The sequence below is a fragment of the Tasmannia lanceolata genome, unplaced genomic scaffold (assembly GCF_043159265.1).
Source record: "Tasmannia lanceolata isolate RefF3 unplaced genomic scaffold, GAP_Taslan_0.1 ptg000016l, whole genome shotgun sequence".
NCBI classification, from domain to species: domain Eukaryota; kingdom Viridiplantae; phylum Streptophyta; class Magnoliopsida; order Canellales; family Winteraceae; genus Tasmannia; species Tasmannia lanceolata.
The window spans coordinates 8,075,434-8,099,729 of NW_027518693.1; the positions used below are offsets into that span (position 1 = coordinate 8,075,434).

The 24,296-nt window shown below is 41.0% G+C and overlaps 1 protein-coding gene and 2 pseudogenes across 2 annotated transcripts; 1 reads left to right on the plus strand and 2 right to left on the minus strand.

Moving 5' to 3' along the window:
- Nucleotides 1-799: 799 nt before the first annotated feature.
- On the minus strand, nucleotides 800-4,501 carry LOC143848957 (dihydroflavonol 4-reductase-like; annotated as a pseudogene).
- Nucleotides 4,502-4,859: 358 nt separating this feature from the next.
- Nucleotides 4,860-5,435, minus strand: LOC143848958 (uncharacterized). The gene has a single exon (XM_077358000.1). The coding sequence runs from the start codon at nucleotides 5,433-5,435 to the stop codon at nucleotides 4,860-4,862; it is 576 nt and encodes a 191-aa protein (XP_077214115.1).
- Nucleotides 5,436-8,467: 3,032 nt separating this feature from the next.
- Nucleotides 8,468-16,252, plus strand: LOC143848150 (protein FAR1-RELATED SEQUENCE 5-like; annotated as a pseudogene). The gene is made up of 4 exons (XR_013235325.1): nucleotides 8,468-8,945; nucleotides 13,389-15,741; nucleotides 15,853-15,918; nucleotides 16,046-16,252. The product of XR_013235325.1 is annotated as a protein FAR1-RELATED SEQUENCE 5-like (transcript).
- Nucleotides 16,253-24,296: the final 8,044 nt, after the last annotated feature.

The following is a 24,296-nucleotide window of genomic DNA, read 5'->3' on the forward strand; positions in this document are numbered from 1 at the left end:
CATTAACAGGCCTGCATAATCTTAGTACCATGTCGAACAGACTTCGCATCTGTATGACAAAGGCCTACAAAAATGAACGTTTAGCGTGACCCCAATGAGGTGTAATTGATCAAGGGTCTAGGATCATCTGATCATGGTTAGGTCAATGGCAATGGGCTGAACATGGTCACCAGTCAGATCAACAGTTCCGTTTATGTCTTGAAAGTCGGCCTATTTTTAGAAATTTTTCTAGATACTAATACATCTTGGGACCAACAAATGTTGCACTTAATTCTCAAGGCAGGCCTAGGGCTTAAGCCAATTTGAGTGGGCCTGTAATGAGAAACTAGGCCCAATATTAAGGCCTTGTTCGTTTTGGACTTTTAGAATTGATTCTAAGTCTAAAGCTGATTATTGGAGTCAAAATTAACTCAGCTTTGACCCGATAATCAGTTTTAGACTCGAAATCAATTATCAAACTCCAAAACGAACATGGTCTAATGCATTGACATCCGTTCCCATTGTTGGGACTAACACAACACATTGAGATCGTTCACGTTGCTGGGCCTACTATCTCTACTTTTGGCCCAAGACCAAGACAACCCAAGCTGTGCTAAGTTTCAAAATATGAAAGCCCAAGCAAAAGGAATACCACGAAGCCTTTATAAACATTATTCATTCACACAGCAACCTGACTGGAAAGACTCCCACAGATAACATGTCACACTTTCCCTTGAAGCTTTAGCTACCACACCATACATTTATAATGCACCTCGCTGCACACGTGTGTTCGCCACTATGGCTGGTGCTTTGCGTCGACTCAGTTGGTCCCATTTAAGCACTGTTTCTCTTATGATTTAAGTGGTATCAGCTTCTTCCCTCTGCAGGATTTGATCGCCCCGTCGTACATATCCTCCATGATGTATAGGAATTCGAAGCCTAGGTCCGTAAGTTTTTTTGAAGAAAAATGAACAGGTTTGATGTTGTCATCAATTCCTTTGAACCTGCGCATGATTTCATGTCAGCTATCTATCATTACAGTAAGAAATGCTTAATGCTGCATTAATTGGCATTAGTTAAATGTAGCCAGATTCACTATAGCCTCCCTTCTTTGGAATCCTAGTGATGATTTTTTCTAAAATATCATACAGTTCATTTGCATGGTTCCAGTCGACTTAAGTGTATTTTTTTCCTGTTCCCTTATTCTCAGCAATGCTAACGAATTGGTTGATCATCTCACCTAATTGGGAGTATTAGAGATTCCATGTACATGGGTCCGTCCTTACCTCTAGAAGTACACTTGCAATCTTCCTTGTCGATATAATTATCGTCTAGGAAAAAGGCGCCGAATTTAAAGAATTTGATCTACTTTGTAAAGTAATAAACAAGCATGAAAAAATATATATATGGGATGAAGAGGTGCTTACTTTATAGGGATGTTATATTCAGGATATTTTTCCTTCAACATTTTCACAAGATCTATAATAGTGGACTCAGTAGAAGCGCAGATGTATCTTCCCTTGGCCTCTGGATGCTCAAAGAGGAAAATATGAGCATTACACAAATCGTCCTGGTGAATCAGTAGGTGTTGCTTTAGAATTGAATAATGAGCTTCATTTCCTGTTCATAACAGAGGATTCAAAGAAGATGTTATTAATGCAATCAAAGATTAAGATCTCTATGGATACTTCTAAAAATCATTTTCATATATATAATTTTATGAGCAAATGGTTTTGAAGTTAAATATGTTTATTTGTGAATACTTGTTAGCTCTATGAATGATTTATACATGCATATGTACTTTTGTTGGCTTACTCAAAGCCTTCTGGTTGCTCCATGTAGACTTCTACCTTGAGGTGAATATGTAAGAATGCATTTTTCATACCATTTGATTGAGCTTTCACGAAAAAATGTTAGTTGAGACAAGAAAATGAATCGGAATCTCTAGGGTGCAATTTGGGTCGGGTTTGATTGAGGTTTTGCTAGAAAATGAATTGGAACCAACCAAAACTCAACCCGATTTAATCCAAATTCTCAAAAATTGTCCTGAGTTGCACCCGTTGTTATATCCTAACCACATGATGTCATCGACATGGGTTATGAAACACATGAACCGTTGATCTCATTGTGATGGACATAGGGTCATCATCCCAATTAGTGATGGATTAGAAGAGTATTGTTTACAAGTTTCCTGTGGCAGTAGGTAGAGTGACTTCCTTTGTGTGGAACAAGACATATCTGTGATCAGCGCAAGGGCAGTGATCATGCTGGGGCATGCTTGACATGATGAAGGGTCCCACAACATGGGGCAGTATAATGCTAATTGAGTCCATGTTGTTCTCCTTAGTAAAATCCCATGCTGCTTTCTCAGCCAGTGTCTTCAACACGATATACATCTGAGTAACAAAACAAACCAATTACAATAGTACGAAGAGATTATACATAAGAATTTCATGTCAGGCATAGTTGGATTGATTTGGAACGTACCGAAACCGAAATTGCCAAAATGTACCAAATTTCGGTTAGAATTTAAGAGATTTAGACAATTTCGGCCGAAATTACCTACATTTTGGGACTTTCTACCAAAGTTTGGCTGAAATTTCAGTTTCAGCCAGGACCGAAATTTAAAGCCATGGTACTATGAGTTTAGCGCCTGGGAGACTCCACTAGACAATCTGTTTTGAAAAGGGTCTTAGTTCCGAAGAAGACTCTGGATAGGATCTGACTAGACAATCAAGGGTTGGATCCATTGACAACCCTACCCTCTCGTCTCAATGAAATGCAAAAAACAAGATGTTCCAAATCATCAGCTGAAATGGAATACTACTCTATGTCAATAGCATCCAATGAGATTGTATGGCTTCGAGATCATATCTTGAACTTTGGTATCTTACTACCTCTATCCGCACCTCTACATGTTTATAATAAGAGTGAAATCAGATTACTATCAATCCTGTTTTTCATGAGAGTATAAGGCATATTAAGGTGGATTGCCATTATATCTGTCAGTTCTAGGACAGAGGGTGGATTGCATTGCCACACACACACATATACAAACAACACACAGATTGATGCTTTATGGCCTAGTGCATCAATCTGAGGAGAGGAGTACAGAATATAGTCTTCTTATTGTGCATTAGATTTATACATTCACGTTAAGAAATAGGAGTTTACTTTTGTTCCTCTAGAACAAGTGCTGGAGTAGTCAATGTTACAGTGTGGAATAAGTTGTAGAACCTTGATTTTCAAAGATCCAGTTGCTTGATATTATCGCTACAAGAACACTTTATTACTAATCAAAGCCAAGTGCTTCAACATGGTCTTTGAAGCATTGTCACTGAACTTAAGAACAGAATGAAGAAGCATACATGCATCCCTTCAATTTATTTAGAAACATCCTTGATCTATCGTACAGGAAAGCAAGAACTAGTTTACATACAAAACTCATCTGCTACATACAAAACTCTTCAACCTCTTATATAGCTACATGATGAACCATTGTATGACAATATTTTCATATGACTAGACATTACTTTCAAACTGAATAGCACCTTTTTGTTCCTGATTCATACATCATATGCTCGTCGCCTTGACCATCACAAGCTCATCTTAAATAAGAGAACCCATGTAAGATGCCAAACAGTTCTATATGACAGTCCCTTCCTTGATTGTTGAGTTCTTCAGTATAACAGTGATCCCGGATCGAATATAGAACCTTCTTCCGGCCTATCTGCTTCTTGAACATCCTAAGAAGTTAAGCAAGCAAATCAGTAAGGGCCCGTTTGGATACCTCATATTTTGTATTTGGATTTGGAATTGAGTTTTGAATACAAAATCAAAAGATCTGCCAGCTCATGTTGAGGGAGACAGAGATGGATGGGGGTACTTCCTCGTGGAGGGGAGAGGTTGAGAAATAAAGACAGTGAAGAAAGCTGCCAGATCAGTGGATTTCCAATTACTTATTTCCACAGCATATTTGGAAATTTGATTTTTTTCACTGTCAGTTGCTAATTTGGAAATTGAAGGATTTGATCCGGATCCAAATTTCCAATTACTTATTTCCACAGCATATTTGGAAATTTGATTTTTTTTCACTGTCAGTTGCTAATTTGGAAATTGAAGGATTTGATCCGGATCCAAATCACAGTGCAATAAGGGCTGCAAATGTGAGAAATCCAAATCAAATTCTTCTGAGCATCAGTATAAAGTTTAAACCCAATATTCTTTCAAGAACTTTCTAAAATAGTATTAAAAGACAAAAAATAACTGTACTTACTTCTTTGTTTGCGATTATAACATTTTTCCCTATCTTAGCATTCATGTCAATGATGCAATTCCTTGAAAAAATGGGAACTATTGTCAGGAACTTCTGACATTATGATCCATTCATGTATTTTCTTGAAAAAATTTGATCAAAATCTCACCTAATTTTGGTATTTTGCCCTACTATGGGAACCTTCCCCTCTGCCAGTAGAGATGCTATTTCAGCTTCAGTTTGATAGTAGTCTGCTCCCATAATCATGGTATCCTGGAAAGTAGACTAGCATATTCCCATATACTGAAAATCATTTCAAATGGATAAGCTACAGAAAGTGCTCTCTCTCTCTCTCTCTCTCTCTCTCTCTCTCTCTCTCTCTCTCTCTCTCTGTGTGTGTGTGTGTGTGTGTGTGTTTATTGCTATGATTTGGCCGACACTTCGAATTTATTGCCGACTCACGTGTCCTGCCGTGTCAGACACGACATGCGTGTCCACACGTGTCGACACTCCTTTTTTTTAAAATTGGCAGGATGAAATCATTAAAAAAGGAAGATGGCCGAGATGGACCACAACCAAAATTACAAGAAAAATAAACAAAAAAAAACAAAGAACAATACAATTCTCAAGGAGGAAGGAAGTCAAACCACTCCAACTCCAACCTCCTAACCCCACTCCTAACCAAGGAGTCCGCCTCCCCATTAGCAGATCTCCAAAAATGATTGAAAACAATAGATGTGCCCGCAATTAAATCATCTATTTCTTCAAAAATAGAAGAAAATCTCCAAGGAGGCAACACCAGCCCCTTCAACCATCTAATCACATTCAAAGAGTCTCCCTCCACAATAGTGCTATCCATGCTATCTCTCTCAAGCCTTTTTATGCCATGATAAACCGCCATCACCTCGGCCTCCGATGCATCACAAACTCCAAAAGGGCCGGAAAAAGCCCTTACAACTTCACCACAAGCGTCCCGACACAAACCACCAACTCCGCCTGGACCAGGGTTCCCAATACTCGACCCATCAAAGTTAATTTTGAACATGTCAATAGGCGGAGCCTCCCATCTCTGAACAATCCGATGTCGGATCTCCCTACTAAAGCAAACAACCCTCCAACCCTCCCATAAGTCAAAGGCCGATACAAAACGGAAAGCCGGTAAAGTTCTCGCCCATGAAATAGAGAGCGCAATGATTTTCATGTATAGCCAATACGGAGATTTTGCAACCCCTTCAAAGACACGAGAGTTTCTCTCTTTCCATATGACCCACCATGTTGTAAGAAGGCACAAATTCCACAATACTTTGCCTTTCTTCTTCCATGGCACAAAGGTCCATAGAAGCATCAACTCCGGAATAGAAAATGAAAAAACCCAACAGATGCCAAATCTCAGAAATATAAAACTCCATACCTGATGCGTAAAGGAGCAATGCATGAAGAGATGACCCACAGATTCACGATCTTTCAAGCATAGGGGGCAATGGTCAACAAGCATCATACCGCGCCTCCGGAGGAAGTTAATCGTTTGAATCCGATCGTGGCATACCGCCCACCCGAAGATACCAACTCTAGGCGGCCAATGAAATTTTCATACGTGTCGACACTCATTTGGACACTTTTACTTGTATTGCTAGAAGTGTTGACTTTATGTGGGTGTGTGGACATATTTTTGTACCGTGTCAAGTGTGACATTCTGTTTTTTTATTGAATATTGTGTTTACCTGTTGGACAATTTCAATAATTGTTAAATAGAAAAGTCAAAGATGCTTTTGCTTAGTGTTTAAAATTTAGAGGGAAGATTCAAATTAAAGTTCTCCCCCTCTTTCTTTGAAAACTAAAATCAATTGCATGAATGAGGACTTGAACCCAAGACCTTGATGTGTTTGTGAATGTTGTGCTCTCTAAACCAAGGCAAAATAAATAGTCCCACATAGGAGCTTGAGAGAAATTTTCTCATCCATAAAAGATGGAGAGTTGGAGAAAGGCTTGAGCCTTCAAGGGGCTTTAGAATTTGTTGGGTTTTGGGCTTTTAGAAGAGCACAAGCCCATGTGTAAAAAACACACGCGCGCGTGCCTCGCCGGGCCGTGGCCGAGGTCCGGGTTTGGGTTTGGGTTTGGGTTTGGGTTTAAATAAAAAGGTTCTTTTTAATGCCCAAAACTCTTTTCTTTTTACCCCCATCCCCATTTAATTTAGACACACCCCTTTAATTGCATAAACGTTTCAAATCTCAACGGTCACAAAAATGATTGTAGAGGGAAACGTTAATGGCTTTTAATTGAGGCTTTTCCTCAACAGTTATAACCCACCATTAGTGGTGGCTCTTCCTAACAGACACCTTATGGTCTATAAAAGGGAATGAGACGGATTTGTTTAAACACAGACGTTTTTTTGCACATTCTGGAATTTATAACCCAGGGCTTTCTATTCTGTTCTTCTTCCTCCTTCGTTCCGTTCTTTCTGAGCACAGTTCCGTTGGTGATTCTGGGTGGACTAGGGCCAATTTCGGCTGTTTTATCTTGGAGTGTCGGTTTTCGAATCCCATTTGCACCGGTTGGGGGCGGATACGATTCTTAAGGAGAGTGACCAGTGGCACGACTCATCCTTATTCTTTTCAATCTGATTTCCAAAGGATTTTCAACCAAACAGATAAGTTCTGTTTTATTTCTGGTTTCCAAACAGAAAGGGTTTTTTCGTTTCAAGTTGCAGATTTTTTGGGTTCGAATAAACCATAGATCAGATCCATTATTCTGATAATCCAACAGCTCATTTAGACAACTCGTATCCATGTTGAAACTAGACACACGAATCCATATCCACAAATCATGATTTCATATAGTTTCTATTTTAGTCGTGTCCCCGTTTCTAAAGTTTTGGGGTTTGCCGTGTCCGACACTCCGTGTCCGTGTCGACATGCGACACTCGTGTCCGTGTCGACATGCGACACTCGTGTCCGTGTCCACAAATCATAGGTTTATTGTTAATCTATTTTCTACCAATATAATTTTTAATATAGCTTCTACCGATATATCTAGTATCTGCCTATCAAAATTTGTTTGCTATTATTTTACACACAATATTTTGTTGCTGAGTGGGTTGAAGACAGGACATCTAGCAAGGTGCTTGCATCTTTCATTGGATTCAATGTATCATCTAAGTGGAGCTTGCTGCCAAAAAAAATTAAATCCAACACTCTATTGAGCATCCTAAGAATATCGTGTATCCTACTCACTCAGGATTTACCTCTTACAATTTTAGATTAGAAGAAAGAACCTACCGAGCTTGACAATAAAACAACAAATCAAGAAAAAAATTGCGTATCCTGTGAAAAAAGGAAAAGAAGATTTTTTTTTTTAATGGTAGGTGATGGGAGTAAAAACAACGGTCCAATAATAAGCCGCCACGTGACAAAGGGTATGCATGTAATCTTACCTAATTTGGAAAGTTCTAGACCAAGCCCTTGCCCAATCATCAGATGACACTTGTCAGGGGGCATTACGGTAATCTCACACCTAACCCCTCTTTAGCCTACTTCTATAAATAGCCTCCTAGGGCTCACAGGGAGAGGTTCGGATCCCAAAAAACTTACTATTCTAATCTATTTTTCTATTATCTGCCCGGAAGAGCGCGCGGACAAACACAGCTCCGCGCGCTAAGTCTGCTCCTAGAAACGATCACCAGGAGCGACATTTAGCCTCTTAGGTCGCTGTTCCCCCTCTACCTGAGGAACAACAACCCCCTCAACAAAAGCCTCAGATGCAAACAACTCCACCTACCGCATAGCAATTCAACGCATTGGTACACCAAGTTGCGACTCTAACTGGTCAACTCAGATACCGTGAAGAGCACCACTCTGCTAGATCTTGGCATGAGAAAATGTCAGCACAACAAGAGAGTAGCACCCATGTATCGCGGGCACCATCCCACGTCATCCAACCGACATCCCCAGCATACCTATGAGTGGCAGACGTCCCCTAGTTACCGTCCACACCATTATAGAGAGCGCTCAAGGTCGAGGGATCGTCATTCCTGCTCTCGGAGGGGTCATCCAGACCCAATAGAGTGCCCCCACAGCAGAAGAAGTCCTGAAAACTTCAGTACTTCTTTTTTTTTCGTTTAAAAGAGACGTAGGGGAGTGCAATTACCAATGTATGAGGGTGCTGATATTAGCACAACCCCTCATGCCTATAAATAGCCAACGATAAGGCATCAAAGGGGTTTTAGTTTCAGATTTTTAGAAAAAGGAGGAAGCGCGAGTAAGAGAGATCCCATTAAAAGCCTAACTTTTTCTCCTTCTCCGATCGATCCCTTGCCGGATTCCGGCCAACCTCTGACCGGATTTTTCTTCTTCTCTTTCTTGCCTCAGCCTTCTTCTTCCCTGTTATGATTCGAGCTTTGTAAAGCCACAAACTTACGCTACCAAACCCTAACTCATTTTTTTTCGATCAAAGGTCATCTTCTCCGGTGACATTGCCGGAGGTCCTGCCGGATTCTTCTCCCTCATCTTTCTGCCTTAATTTTTCTTCTTTGTATTCTCAATTCAAGGCTTTGGAAAGTTACAGATCTGCTACTACAAGTTACAGAGTTAGGTTTTAAGAAAGATTTTTGCTAACTGTGATAAGAGAAAGAAAAGGAGTTGTGGTTAGATTAATTTTTTTTTTAGATCTGACCTTATTTTCAAGCATTAATCACTCTCAAGCCTAGCAGGTTCAGGTAACTATTTCTTGGCATGAATTTTTTTTTATGATGATAAATATGTGTATGAGATAGGATGCTCTAGTTGTAATGTTAATTTTCCGTCAGATTAGAGATTTTCTTCTTAATTTTTTTTTTTTGCTGATTTATCCATTGAATTATTGATATTAATAGCAGATCTCAAATGAACCTTAATGATCTTTTGTAGAAATTCTCTTTGATTTGAAAGCCTGTTCTCATGTTCTTTAGATTTTATTTCAGTAATGTATAGTTAGATTCCATGATATTATGAGAGTTTTAATGACGTATAGGTTAGTTCTCATGATCTTATTACGATTTCAGTAAGGACATGATTTGACTTGTTTTTTTTTAGTCAAATGAAGATTGATTGTTTTTTTTTAGTGCTGATGGTATGAGGTTAGGCTTTATGATGTTGTAATAGCCTCAGTAACTATGTAGTTTGATTGTTTAGTGCTATTTTAATTTCAGAGATATATGGTTCTGTTCTTATACTGGTGGTATGTATTTGATTCTTATGGTGTGTATTTTAGTTTCAGTTGTAAGTTTCCTGTAAATTCTTCAGTTATACTACTTTATTAGCAAGAGTTCTCATGATCATTACATGTTCATTATCTTTATGATTTGCTATAAACACAAGGTCAGGGCTAACTTTCTTGGGTCTAGAAAGGATTTCATTCAGTAGGTTAGTGAAAAGACTGTTCCACTATGACTAATGTCTGATGGTAGTTAAAAATCTGAGTGTGTAAACTAGTTGAAACCAAAAGAGATGGTGGCTTATATACAAAACATTTTCTTTTTACAATTTTATGTTTTTTTTTAAGATAATATTTTTTTTAGAAAATACGTTTTACCCTTTTATCAAGGTCATAAAATTATCTGAGTTTCTTTTTTACTTCTATGGATGTTTAGGTTACTTCTTTTTACTGATTGAAGGTCAGATGTATGGAGTCCTGTTGATTAAGTCATTTTGGTTTTGTCTTGATTAATTTTATTACTTTAATTTCTTTAAAATTTTGCTAATATAATCATTTTCCTTAGCTTTAAATACCTTGGCCTATAAATTACACTTGTTCATAGAGAACATGCTAAACCTTTCATTTGATTCATGGATTTAACAAGCTCATGGATTCTTCAGCTGTCTGTCATTTTGAAATCTGTCTTCAACCTTATCAGTTAAAACAACAATGAACACACTTGGTTGTTGTAGCAAGAAAGATAAGCTGAGCTGGTGTGACTGGTGAAATGTGTTGCCTTTATCTGTAGAGTGATGTTGTTGACTTGAAAATCGATATTACTTCGATCTTGTTTAAAAATTGTATTGTCAAGTTCATTATGTTTTGTCTGTTTTAGTTGGTCTTCTTATTCAATTGCTTAGAGGGACCGCTATTATTCCATTTTTTATGATAGTATATGGTTGTTGGTCTCTTTTGAGTTGAATCCCTCATTTATGCATTAGAGTTACATTTTGATGGTTTTGAGGTCTGTTAATGATGTAAACTGAAGGGGATTTGGAATAATTATCTCAACCTAGTAGTGTTAGAAGTGGTAACATTCTTTTGACCTCGATATTGTTAAATTTCAGTTGCACAGCCCAGGTTTCTTCTAAAATGTTTGCACTATTAGCTGAGTAGTTCAGTTTTCTTTCAAAACGTATGTACCACCATTTCTACAGTTCAGGTTTCTTTCAAATTGTTGGCACTACGGGTTGTAAAAAATTCACTTTTCCTCTAAACTATTTGTCTCATCTTGGTTATTCCTACGTATAATTGTATGCTTCAAATGGTCTTGTAATTGAGGGTATGCTTAATTGATTTGACTCAAGTACATTTCTCATGTTTGGTTTTATCTTAGAGGAAATGTTTATAATGTGTCAGAACTTATCCAAAGTATTGGTTTATCATTTGTTGACTGTTTAGATACATCAACTCATTTTCCTATCATTGTTTGGTTAGTTAATGGAAATGCACAGTATTGTTGTCCTTGGAATGGATGTTAGCACTCACAGATGTCAATTACTGGGATATTAATTTGGTCTATTAATTATAGGACCTGCTAGGCTATTTTTATTTTTATTTTTTCCCTCTCTATATGAAGAATGAGGGTATTATTAGAAAAGTATTTCCTTTAGATCTATGTGTTATTCTTTGGATAATTTGATCATGCTGGAAAATCATGTCAGTTAGGGGGACAGTAGTTACATTTATGGTGATTTTTGTCATTCATGGTATATTTAAACTTGAGGCCTTGGTCAGGTTATATTTAATGCCGGTGAGAACATACAGTTGGGCTCTAGGATAAGACATTAAAGATATATTTGCTTTAGCCCCATGCTAATATATTTAGAATAAAAGTTTCTTAATCTTAAATTTGCATGCCCTGAATTTAAAAAATAAATAAATAAATAAAAATATATATATATATATATATATATATAGGGAAAAGAGTTCCTGCACAATACCTCAGGTAAGTTACCTACGCAAAAGCATTAAAAACCCTCCCATTTGACGTTATATGTGGGCCCGTGCGGGAACGGAAAAAAAATTACGACTTTGGGTTTTCGTTTTTGAGTCGGCTCCTCCTTCCCATACCAACTGATATACGAAAAAGGGTTTCTTCTCCTCCTACTGCAAGGGTTTTCCTCCTCCTTCAATCGCACAAGGGTTTCTTCCGCCTCCATCGTCTTCGAAGCTAAGAAACCCCTAAATCGATTTGGGGCTCTCTAAACCAAACGATTTAGGGTTTGATTTAGGGCTCTCCTCTCTTTCGAGTCATCTGTAAATTACCAAAGCTGAGGGGTTTTTCTCCAACCGAATCGAACTTGCTTCGCAGCCAAGCTTCCTCTCTCGAAGCGATCTAGGGTTCCGCCTCTTCCTTCGGGTAAGCATTTATTCAAGAGAAATCCCCATCTCTTTTTTCTTCTCTTCGTTTGAAGGTATTTTTGAAAAGTAGGGTTTCGACATACAAATTTCTACCCGCGGTTGATTCTGCTTGGGGTGAATCATCGTTTTACGGCAGAAACCCTACTTTTATTGAAACAAAATCCCCATCTCATTTTTTCTTCTTGCTTTCCTTTTTCTTAGGTTCTGTTAAAAAAAATCCCCATCTCATTTTTTCTTCTTGCTTTCCTTTTTCTTAGGTTCTGTTAAAAAAAATCCCCATCTCATTTTTTCTTCTTGCTTTCCTTTTTCTTAGGTTCTGTTCAAAAAAATCCCCATCTCCTTTTTATTCCGTGAAAGCAAAACTAGAGGTCCAGATTTTGTTGAGAGAGAGAGCGAGCTTAGATGAGGGGTAATTCTGCTAGAATGGGTGTAAAATAGAATGAGTATAAAATGAATGTTTCTATTGAGAGAGAGAGAGAGAGAGAGAGAGCGTAGAAATTTCTGCGTGGTAGAATTTTTTTTTCATTGGTTTACTGGTAAATGCCTTTTTATTTGCTACAGTTCTACATGCTTTTTTTCTGAATTTCTGTTTATCTGCATCATTCTCTGTGATGTTGCTGTCGTGATTTTTCTTTTGGCTTTTGGCTCTCTCTCTCTCTCTCTCTCTCTCTTGTGGAGGATCTTACCTCCCCACTTGGAAATTTGTATGACTTTTGCATTTGGATCCATGTTCTGATGTCTAATTTGTATGTAGAAATATGGAGATGGGGTGATATTGAGAAGGTGAGGAAGTTGATGAAAGAGATGGGAGTTAAGAAGGATATGGGTAGTAGTTCTATAGAATTAGAAGAACCAATGAACTATGTTTATGGATTATTAGCAACATGAATCTGTTGGAGTATACAAAGAATAGTCTGTTTTATACAAATTGATTTACTAGCAGTGTAAATTAACTAATAGATGGTGGATTATATTTCTTGTTAACTGGATCAATAATGCATAAAAACAAGACCTTAGCTTTTATTAGGATTGGAACCAAAGTAGTAATAACACTAATGTAATCAAAGACAAATATAAGTAGTTCTGTTTCTCTTTTTTTAGTAGGTCAAATTCATTTAGAAGTGCTGAAACCTTATGGGTCTAACTATTTTTTTTTTGAATGGCTATAAATGGGTCTGATTAAACCCATAATAATCTTTTAATTTTGTTTTTAGGAGTATCGATCACTGATTATTCCTTAATCACATCGTAAGCAAAAAAGGTGGTGCTCAATAAGCAAAAAAAGTGAAAAAGATCAAGGCATTCTCCTTTTCACTTGCTTTTTAATGCTTAAGATAAATACTTATCTTCCTAAAATATTTTGAAAGTTGGACATTGTCTCCATTGAGTTGTTCTGTTGTAGTTTCTTCGTCTTACCATCTTATTATGCTATAGTTTTATTTCATTTTTTGAGTTGTAATGCTGTAATTTCATACTGATGACTTTCATTTTTTGCATGACAAATCTTTTTTGTGCCATTGCTTAACTGCCTTCTATTAATTGAAACATTTATGTTGAACAGTAATAAAATGGAGGAAGATTCTTTGCAAGATTGTCGGTTGGTTGATGATGCTATGTCGCAAGCTCACGGTCTATCAATTAATGAGGTGGATTCTAATGGATTAATACTGGTTGGTGAGGGAGGAGATCAAAATGAAGCTAATGTAGTAACGAATGAAACTGATGGGGATGTTGGTGACAGAAATGAGGGCTGCAGTCAATGGGATACTCCCGATAAGGATGTTGGTGAGAAGAGCGTAGTCAACAAGCCGTTTGTTGATCAAGTATTTGAAAGTAGTGACGATGCATATGAATTTTACCTGTCTTATGCGTTGGTTACTGGTTTTGGAGTCAGAAAATCCAGTACAAATACTTCGAAGACGACAAATGGCGTGATATGGAGGAAATTTGTATGTTCCAAACAAGGGTTTAAAGGTAAGGATAAGAGACAGGTTGGCAAGGAAGTGCAAGAGCGTCGCATTGTCAGAAATGGTTGTAAAGCGCTGATGGTGATCAGTTCGAAAGATGGGAAGTGGATAGTGAAAGCTTTTGTGGATGATCACTCTCATGATCTTACCTCCCCACTTAGACAACGATTGCATCGGTCCCATAATCAATTATTTAAGAAGCAAACTTGTAAGAATTTGATAGACGATCTCCATGGCACTGAATGCAGGCTGTCAGAATTGCAAAGACTATAAATGTTAGATTCGATGCAGCATATGGGGTTATATCAGCAAGCCAGGTGGCATCCCATTTGAAAGTAAAGAGAAGAAATAATATAGGCCAAGATGCTGTACTCGTAGCCAAACGCCTTCAAGACAAACAGTTAGAAGACTCGGGCTTTTTTTATTCTTTGGAGTTTGAGACTGATGGGACATTGCGCTCCATGTTCTGGGCTGATCGTCGGGCGAGGGATTCTTATGTGACTTTCAGCGATGTCATTGTATTCGACGTGACCTACAGGACAAATAAGTATTTGATGCCCTTTGCACCATTTGCAGGAGTGAATCATCACAAGCAAACCATCCTTCTCGGATGTGCACTCCTAGCGGACGAGACTGTCGAGACATTTAGTTGGCTATTCCAGCAATGGTTGAATTGTATGTTTGGGATAGCTCCAGGTGCTATTATAACTGACATGGATGGGGCAATGAGAAATGCAATCAAAAATGTCTTTCCGAATACACGTCACCGTTTCTGTTCATGGCACATTAGAAAGCATCTGATGGAGAATGTTGCAGCCGTGCGAAATTCTGAAAGTGAGGTCAAGGACGATTATAATCGTTGTATTTATAGGAGAGATTGAAGAATGTGAGACCGAATGGGAAAAATTAGTTGAGAAATATAAAATTGAAGAGAATAGTTGGCTTGCTAAAATGTGGGACATACGGAATCACTGGGTTAATGCATATTGGAGAGATACATTCACAGCGGATATGAGCACTAGTGGGCGTAGTGAAAGCGTTAATGCTTTCTTTGATGGATTTGTGAACCAAAAGACAACTTTGGTTGAATTCTTAGATCAGTACGATAAGGCACTCATTGATCGCCGTAAGAAGGAATCAGAGGAGGATTTCAGGTCAAAAAATTCAGATGCTGTGTTGTGTGGAAGTAGCTCATTGGAGGAAAAAGCTGCAAAACATTATACAAAGGAAATATTTAAACTATTCAAGGCTGAGTTGCTGGGTAGTGCTGACCTTTGGCATGAGAGGGAGACTAGAGATGGCACTATTACAATCTATAAAGTAGGGAGAAAGGGTGATTTTGAGAAGAAGAAAGGGCACATGGTTGTGTATAATGCTTCTGAAGGTATACGGGCGACGTGTGATTGTGCAAAGTTTGAGACTTTTGGAATATTGTGCAAACATATACTGCACATTATGGACAAGAAGCATCTAAGTTCTATTCCCAACCACTATATCTTGAAGAGATGGACAGTAGATGCAAGATATCAGGTGGTGGGTGGAGCTTCTACAAGTGAAGTAGGTACGGATGGCGTAACTCCATTTGAAATGTGGTGCCTAAAGGCAAAGCAACAAAGACTGTTAGAAGAAGTTGCTAATGATAAGGCTCTTTTCAAGAAGTTAGATGGAATGTTTGATGCTATGTTGGTTGAAGTTGAACAACGAAAGAAAGAGAAGCAAAGTGAGTTGCCAATCATTGGCAGCCAAGTGCAGTCGAACTACGTATCCAGTCAAATATCTGAGATAATTGTTCGAGAACCACATGTTGTGAAGACAAAGGGCCGTCCAAAGGTTTCTACACGGTTCAAACATCCGATAGAGACCGCCCAAAAAATAAAACAGCAACGAAAGTGCAAAAAATGTGGGGAGTTCGGACATTATTTCACAACATGTAAAAACAATCCTAAGGTTTGAATCTCTACCTATGCTTTTTTTTTTAATCCTAAGGTACATTTTCAGTTTTCTAAATATGTGAGCTAATATATGTAATCTTTTTTCCTTTAATGCATGTGCAAATAGATGCCTGCAATGCAAGAGGGAGAGAACGAGGGAGTGGAAGAGGGAAATCGTTTCTAAAATGTAATGGTAAGATGGCAAGCCAAGAGTGTAAATGATTGTTTCTATTTGTGTCTTAAGTAACCTGTTGTAACTCATTTTCTTGTTTTCATTACAGAAATACTTAAATGTTCGCTGTTCATGGAGTTTGTTTCAGGTTCATGCCACTTATGGGAGAAAGCTCAGGAACTTTGAATGAGAAAATACAAGTTCAGATGCCACTTATGGAGTTTGTTCGCTGTTCATGAAATGTTCGAGATGTTTCTTTTTATTTGTTTAAGTAGGGCCATGTCAATATACTCTGTCTCTATTCTCAATATACTCTAATTCCTACTTTCGAAAATCTCATGATTAACCTTAACAACCTTGATTCTTGGAGAGTTTCCCACATTTGGAGAGTAGGAAACAGAGCTGCTGATTTCCTTTTGTAAAGGGATCCCTATTCCCCTCTCCCTCATACATGAAGATCTCAATGTTATTATTTCTAAAGATTGTTCCGGGATGCTATATCCCCTGTTGTAATCATCTTCTGTGTTCTTTTTTTTCTTTTTCGGGGTTGGCACTCATTGGCAAATAATTTAATAGGGGAGAATTAGGATAATTTTTAAGGGAAGGATTCAGTCTTAAATTTTTTGGGATGAAGGTGGAATATACTTTTCAATGAACTGTCATTTACATTTTACTGTACAGATGTCCCCTTGAGCTATATGCTCAATTCATAGTCTTCTGTGCTTTTTAGAGGTAGCCCACTCGATGAAATCTCAACTTCAGAATCAGATCCGCCCATGTGCAGCGCAATAGTTTGTTCCTCGACTGACAGTTTTAGACAAATGCTTTCGTTACTTACCATGTTGTACACACTTGACTACTGTGTTATTACCTATCCGATTAAGAGGGTGAGGTTTGCTTGATCCATTAGGAAGTATATGTACATGCTTCATCGATTGAAAGGCCAAGTAGAAGAATGTTTTGGAACACCAACTGGTGAGCACACCCCATCTCTTTGGATTCTGAGTATATATAATTTGAACGCTCCCAAATTATATACAATTAGGCTCTATTTTGTTCGATGTAAAATGGCAGTAAAACCAATTTTACGCCCACTTTTAAGTGGAAAAATGAGCGTAACTTTTGTTTTGCACTCATTTTACGTTGACAGAAACAGAGCATCACAAAAACTTCCCTCTCAGCCCATCTCTCATAACTTACCCCCACTAACATACCAGGGAATATTTTGTTCATGGTTGCCAAACATTCCCTTAACATCATCCAGTGGGGTTCGAAGCAAGGCAGGGTTGGGATCCACAAATCAATGGTTTAAAAGAAAGTCGTCCCCACCTTGAGGCCAGTTAGAGTGGGGCCCAGAAATAGCAATGGTCAAACAATCTGATCCTTCAATGTGATGCAATGCAAATGGACGGTTAAAACAAAACTGGAAACCATGAACTACAAATTGATCAAAGTAGAAAAGTCAAACAATCCAAAGCAGGGGGAGTGGTGATGTAATAAAATTTGCTATGGAAATACACGCCAACATTCATCCTGTAATAAAAATTGTTATGAACTTCTTCCATGTATAGTGTTTCCTTTTCTACGAAATGATAAGGCCACAGACATAAAACAAAGCTCTTCAAATGCCAACAGTTGCCATGAGTTCCTATCAACTCAGTCCCAAATGACCAAAGAAAAAGGAACACAGAAAGGAGGGAAGGAAATACAAAACCAGTGTTCTGCCTCCCACAAAATCTTTTTCTTACCAAAAAACTACAAAGCCTGGATCTCCAAATTAGTGTGGTCGACACCATTCTCAGCAGTCTCCTGATTTTCGACCATATTCATCTCTTGAACAGGAGGTGGGTTAATGATGGTCATGGGCATGACAACATTATCAGAGAGGCGTCCCTTCATTTCCCGGTGCTCTTGACAGAGGGCGCACCAGTGCAGGCAACAATGAACCATGCATGGATCACATGGCGAGTTCTGCAAGCAATAACAGTAGAAGAAAAGAGATGGGGATTTATCTTGAATAAATGCTTACCCGAAGGAAGAGGCGGAACCCTAGATCGCTTCGAGAGAGGAAGCTTGGCTGCGAAGCAAGTTCGATTCGGTTGGAGAAAAACCCCTCAGCTTTGGTAATTTACAGATGACTCGAAAGAGAGGAGAGCCCTAAATCAAACCCTAAATCGTTTGGTTTAGAGAGCCCCAAATCGATTTAGGGGTTTCTTAGCTTCGAAGACGATGGAGGCGGAAGAAACCCTTGTGCGATTGAAGGAGGAGGAAAACCCTTGCAGTAGGAGGAGAAGAAACCCTTTTTCGTATATCAGTTGGTATGGGAAGGAGGAGCCGACTCAAAAACGAAAACCCAAAGTCGTAATTTTTTTCCCGTTCCCGCACGGGCCCACATATAACGTCAAATGGGAGGGTTTTTAATGCTTTTGCGCAGGTAACTTACCTGAGGTATTGTGCAGAAACTCTTTTCCCATATATATATATATATATATATATATATATATATATATATATATATATTCATTTAGTCTGTTGGAGCCCTTGTCTATAGTATGTGTGTGAATCCAGGAGAAGCCATGTAGTACTTACCAGACCCTAACTCAAACACTACCTCATAGAATTTGAGCTTAACACATTTTGCTCCACCTTACAGATTCATTTTTTTTTATCAAAATCCCAGCCCCAACCTTCAGCCATCATCAGTCAACTTAACCTCTGTTTCATGTACATTTGGTCACTTCATTGTCTACTTGCCTCTCTTGGAAAGTTAAAGGTTAGAAAGAGAAGAAGGTTTCTTTGGAGCTGATTTCTAAACACATTTGAAGATGATTTGTTGAGCACAACAAGCACTCCACGATTATTAAAGGATTTCATCAGGTCTTCGAAGTAAAATACCTTGCTCAGCTACTTCAATTGGAATTCCAGGTACATTTTATTTTTCCTTGCTCAGCTATGGTAGATAGAGAATACAAATGGTCCATGCAAATGTTAGGATGATCAATTTGTTCATGCTGTATGTTTTATTTGTCATGTCTGTATGTCTGGGTGTGTTGGGATTCATGGAGCTGTCAGTTTTTTTTTTAATCAATTATCATTCGAAGGTCCCTGTTAGAAAAAAGCGTTTTTTCTATGTATATTAGCACATGTTCAGTTTATTTATGAAGGCTTGTATATATTTTAATTGTGTATAAATTCGAACTGCATCCGTGCACTTAATTTATATATAGGCCATGTTTGACAACCATGAAAAATTATTCCGTGGAATAATTGCGGGCCCTAGTGTATGATAAGACGTGGGAGTGGAGAGAGATCATCAACAATCCCCTAAAAAGAAGTGAAAAAAATATTCGGTAGTTAAAATTGGTATTTTGTTTCCCTGAGGAAGCTTTTCATGCTCCCCACTCTCTCAAGTCTCCCCCTTCCGGCCTATCTCTCACCACTGGCCCATAAATATGTCATGGAATATTTTCCAAGTTTGCCAAATAAAAGAATTCGTGGGAATAGATGAAGACAAAGGAACATTGATTATGCATTATTGTAATTTCAGTAATGTTGATTATGTTGTGAACAGGCTAAAACTGAGGATTCTGTAACGGTGGATTTTGGAGGCAATTCGAGTTGGGCTAATGACGATCCATCGGTTTTTGTGATGAGGATAGCCGAACAATGCAAGGAGAATTCCAAATTACAAATGGTTATGGTCCTGAAAAGGCCCCATAAGTTATGAGAGTAAGACACCACAAGAAAACTTGAACTGATTTAATTCAATAAAAATCTTTCATCACAAGGGTGGTTGGAACATGATGGGGTGTGAAAACACCAGCCTTTCACAGGCTGCCACCTGTCCCAGGGTAGGTGAGACCCAGCCTCTCACAGGCTGCCACCTGTCCCAGAGTAGGTGAGACCCAGCCTCTCACAGGCTGCCACCTGTCCCAGAGTAGGTGAGACCCAGCCTCTCACAGGCTGCCACCTGTCCCAGAGTAGGTGAGACTCAGCCTCTCACAGGCTGCCACCTGTTCAGAGTAGGTGAGATCCAGCCTCTCACAGGCCGCCACCTGTCCTGGACACCTGTCCAGGACACCTCAACAGATTTTCCTTATAAATAGGGGACTAAAGCTCAGACTAATGGGTAATGCGAAAATCCCTTCTCTCCCTAAACTCTTAGACATCTCCCCTTCACTCCTGCTCATACTGACTTGAGTGTCGAAGGGCCTGTCCGGAGTAAAACCCGGTCTGGTCTTCTGACCTCGCTTGCCTTGTGCAGGACTAAGCACTCACCACAGGACTCATACTCAACCTCCCTCGTCACTCGCTCTCAGTTCTTACGCCACTGCTGTACCTGTTACCGATTTTAGGTCTAACAGATTGGCGCCATCCGTGGGACCAAGAACTAAAAGCTGTTCTTACATCTCACTTACAAAATGGCAGGGCGCAAGAGTGCGCGGTTAGCTTCTGCGCAGAACGACCAAGCCGCGCTACCTCGCAGGACCCGGAGCGGTCGAATCGCCTCGATGGTAGTGGCAGCTTCTGCCGACCAAAGCCTTTCTCGCTCGGAGCATCACAATCCCGTGCCCACCTCGGAGCAAGTCCAAGCCCTCTTTCAGCAGATGACGGCCCTTGTTGGTCAGTACCAACAACTACTTCAAGCACCCCCTCCACCTCCTCCAGAGGCCCCGCGATCTGCCCAAGGAGTCCACAGGGGAGAGTCATCACGTCGAGGGGAGGGCAGAACTCATCACTCCGCTAGACAAGTTTATCGCCCCATAATGAGGCACGCCCAGACAGAACCTCATCACCGCGAAAGATCGCGGTCTCGCTCCACGCAGAGGCGCCGGCCTCACGAAGATCGTTTGCCACCGGCAAAATCTCGGCCTCGTCGTAGGAGTCCGGAAAGTCAGTCCGGTTCTGCGGCAAGCCCATTTGTGGGAAGAATCAGGTCCCCAGACCGCAGAACGGATCCGCTGCTACAGAGAATGGAGGAGATGAACCACCGAATAGAGGAATTGGCGAAGGATCAGAGCCGGCCCGCCTCCAGAGCGTTCTCAAGCAGAACGCCGTTCACCAGTGATGTCCTGAGTGCTCCAGCACCCAGAGGATTTAAAATGCCTGCCGTCCCTCAGTACGACGGCACTACCGATCCCGTGGATCATTTGGAGACATTTAGAACAATGATGCTCCTCCACGGCGCCTCCGACGGCTTCATCTGCAGAGCCTTCCCAACGACGCTCACTGGCGCGGCAAGAGACTGGTACTCCAGGATCAAACCAAACTCCATCAACAATTTCGATGATTTTGGAGAGGATCTGGTCCGCCATTTCATGAGTAGCCGTAGGCCGAAGAAAACGACTGCATCCCTGATGGCCTTGCGACAGGATGATAATGAACCCCTGAAGGTGTTCGTCCGCCGCTTCAACAGGGAGGCACTACAGGTGCCCAATTTAGATCCCTCAGCAGCTATGAACGCACTCCTCACCGGTGCAAGATCTGATGATTTTCGTCGAGCGGTGGCTCGGCAAAATCCGCACTCACTGGCGGATCTCATGGCCGGGGCAGAAGAGTACATAACAGTGGAAGAAACACTGGCAGCTCTTAATTCAAACCGGAGGATAACCTCTGAAGAGAAGAATCTGCCTAAACAGCGTAGGGAGGATAAACCTCCCAGGAAAGAGAAGTCTCCACCCCCTCAGAGAAGAGAAGAGAACTTCACACCTCTCAATACCTCTAGAAAGCACATACTGGCGGCGATCAGTGAGGAGGAGTTTGTGAAGTGGCCGCCTAGAATGATCTCCAAGGGAAACAGAAGAGATCCTTCAAAGTACTGTCGGTTTCACAAGGACCACGGCCATGACACAGAGGATTGCTGGCAGCTCAAGGGAGAAATTGAGCAGCTGATCAGCCGGGGTTATTTGAAAAAATACATCCAGAATGACGGCCGCACCCAAGGGCGCAAAGGGAAGAGTCCCCAGGGCCGTAGCCCTCGAAGATCACCGCAGCCCCCTCCTCAGGATAAGACTTCTCAGGTCACCGACGCGCAGCCTGAGGCACCCCGATCTCAACCAAGGGGGGTTATCAATACAATCATGGGCGGACCAGCCGCTGGGGGCACCTCCTCTGCTGCTCGAAAAGCATATGCACGGCAAGTTAACGCCGTTCACACAACCAGCAAAAAGTCAAGAACGGAGAATGAGATCTCCTTCTCAGACGCAGATCTGGACAGCCTTATTTTGCCCCACGACGATGCATTGGTGTTAACCATGCTCGTTGCTAACTGGGAGGTAAAGAAAATTCTTGTGGACAACGGGAGCTCAGCGGATATTCTATACTACCATGCCTTCGAGAAAATGATGATAGGCGACGACCGTCTAAGGCCGGCGAACTCAGATTTGTTCGGCTTCTCCGGAGAGGTCGTAAAAGTGGTAGGACAGATCGAGCTCCCTGTTCTTGTCGGAGATTCACCATGTCAAGCGTTCGCCATGGTTAACTTCCTGGTAGTGAAGGCCACCTCGGTCTATAATGCTATCTTAGGACGGCCTGGCCAGAATCTGATCCGAGCAGTCGCCTCAGCCTACCACCAAAAAATGAAATTCATAACCCCTAATGGCGTGGGGGAAGTTCGCGGAGATCAGCCTCAATCAAGGGAGTGCTATGCAATGGCACTGAAAGGAAAAAACGCAGTGGAATCACTGCCAATCGAACTGCTTGATGTAAGGGACGAACTCAGGGGTACTCAACCCGCTGAGGACCTACTCTCCATCCCACTGTGCCCGGAGGACGGTGAGAAAGTCGCTCTGATCGGTTCCTCCCTTAGTAGTAGCATTCAACATCAACTCACCGAGTTTCTCCAGGGCAATGCAGATGTCTTTGCATGGGTTCCTGCCGATATGCCCGGCATCGATCCAGAGATCAGCACTCATAGGCTTGGTGTCGATTCAACCTGCAGACCGGTGAAACAGAAAAGGAGACACTTTGCTTTTGAAAGGCGACAGGCAATAAAAGAAGAAGTGGAGAGGCTTCTGAAGGCTGACTTCATTCGCGAGATTCGATATCCGGACTGGCTAGCAAACGTAGTCCTAGTCAAGAAGACTAATGGAAAGTGGAGAACCTGCGTCGATTTTACTGATCTGAATAAGGCTTGTCCCAAGGACAGTTATCCGCTCCCGAAGATCGATCAGCTCATCGACGCCACAGCGGGTCATGAACTGTTGAGCTTCATGGACGCCTTCTCCGGATATAACCAGATCAGGATGTACGAATCGGATATACCAAAGACCTCATTCGTCACAGATCAAGGGACTTATTGCTACCGAGTCATGCCCTTCGGCCTCAAAAACGCCGGAGCTACTTACCAAAGGCTGGTGAACAGACTTTTTCAGAACCAGATCGGCCGAAATATGGAAGTGTATGTGGATGATATGCTGGTCAAAAGTCGAAGCGCACAGGACCACGTGTCTGATCTCAGAGAAACATTTCAGGTCCTCAAGAAGCACAACATGAAACTCAACCCCACCAAGTGCACCTTTGGTGTCAGTTCGGGGAAGTTCTTGGGATTCATGGTGAGTCAGCGAGGGATAGAAGCAAATCCCGAGAAGATCAGAGCTGTGATAGAGCTTACCGCCCCAAGAACCATCAGAGAAGTTCAGCGGCTCACGGGAATGATAGCGGCGCTGGGTCGCTTCATCTCCAAATCGGCGGAGAGATGCCTGCCTTTTTTCAGTGCGGTTAAGGGCCTCAAAACTGCGCCCTGGACGGAAGAATGCCAGATTGCCTTCGACGAGCTGAAAAGGTATCTGTCCTCCCCGCCATTATTAACAAAGCCGGAGCCAGGTGAGGAGTTATTTCTATATCTCTCCGTTAGCTCCACGGCACTGGTAGCTGTCCTCGTCCGCGAAGAGCACCGCCAGCAAAAACCAATCTATTATGTCAGCAAGGTTCTTCACGACGCAGAAACAAGGTACCAGCGGGTCGAGAAATTGGCTTACGCGCTGGTAATGGCTGCAAGAAAATTAAGACCGTACTTTCAAGCTCATACTGTAAAGGTCTTGACTGACCAGCCGCTTCGGCAAGTACTCCATCGACCAGATATCTCCGGGCGACTTGTGAAATGGGCCGTAGAGCTGAGCGAGTTCGACATCCAGTACGCTCCAAGGCCAACCATCAAGGCCCAAGTACTGGCAGATTTCGTAGCAGAGTGCACCATCCCCCAGCAAGTCGCCGACCCTGAAACGGTACTACTCCCAATTGCAGAGAAAGCGGTTCCTGACGAATGCATAGCAGAAACTCAGACAGAAATCTTGCAACCGCCGGCAGAGCAGGACTCCATGACCAGCACACCAACTTGGGAAGTATATGTCGACGGTTCTTCAAATAAAAACGGCTGTGGAGCAGGCCTCATCCTCACT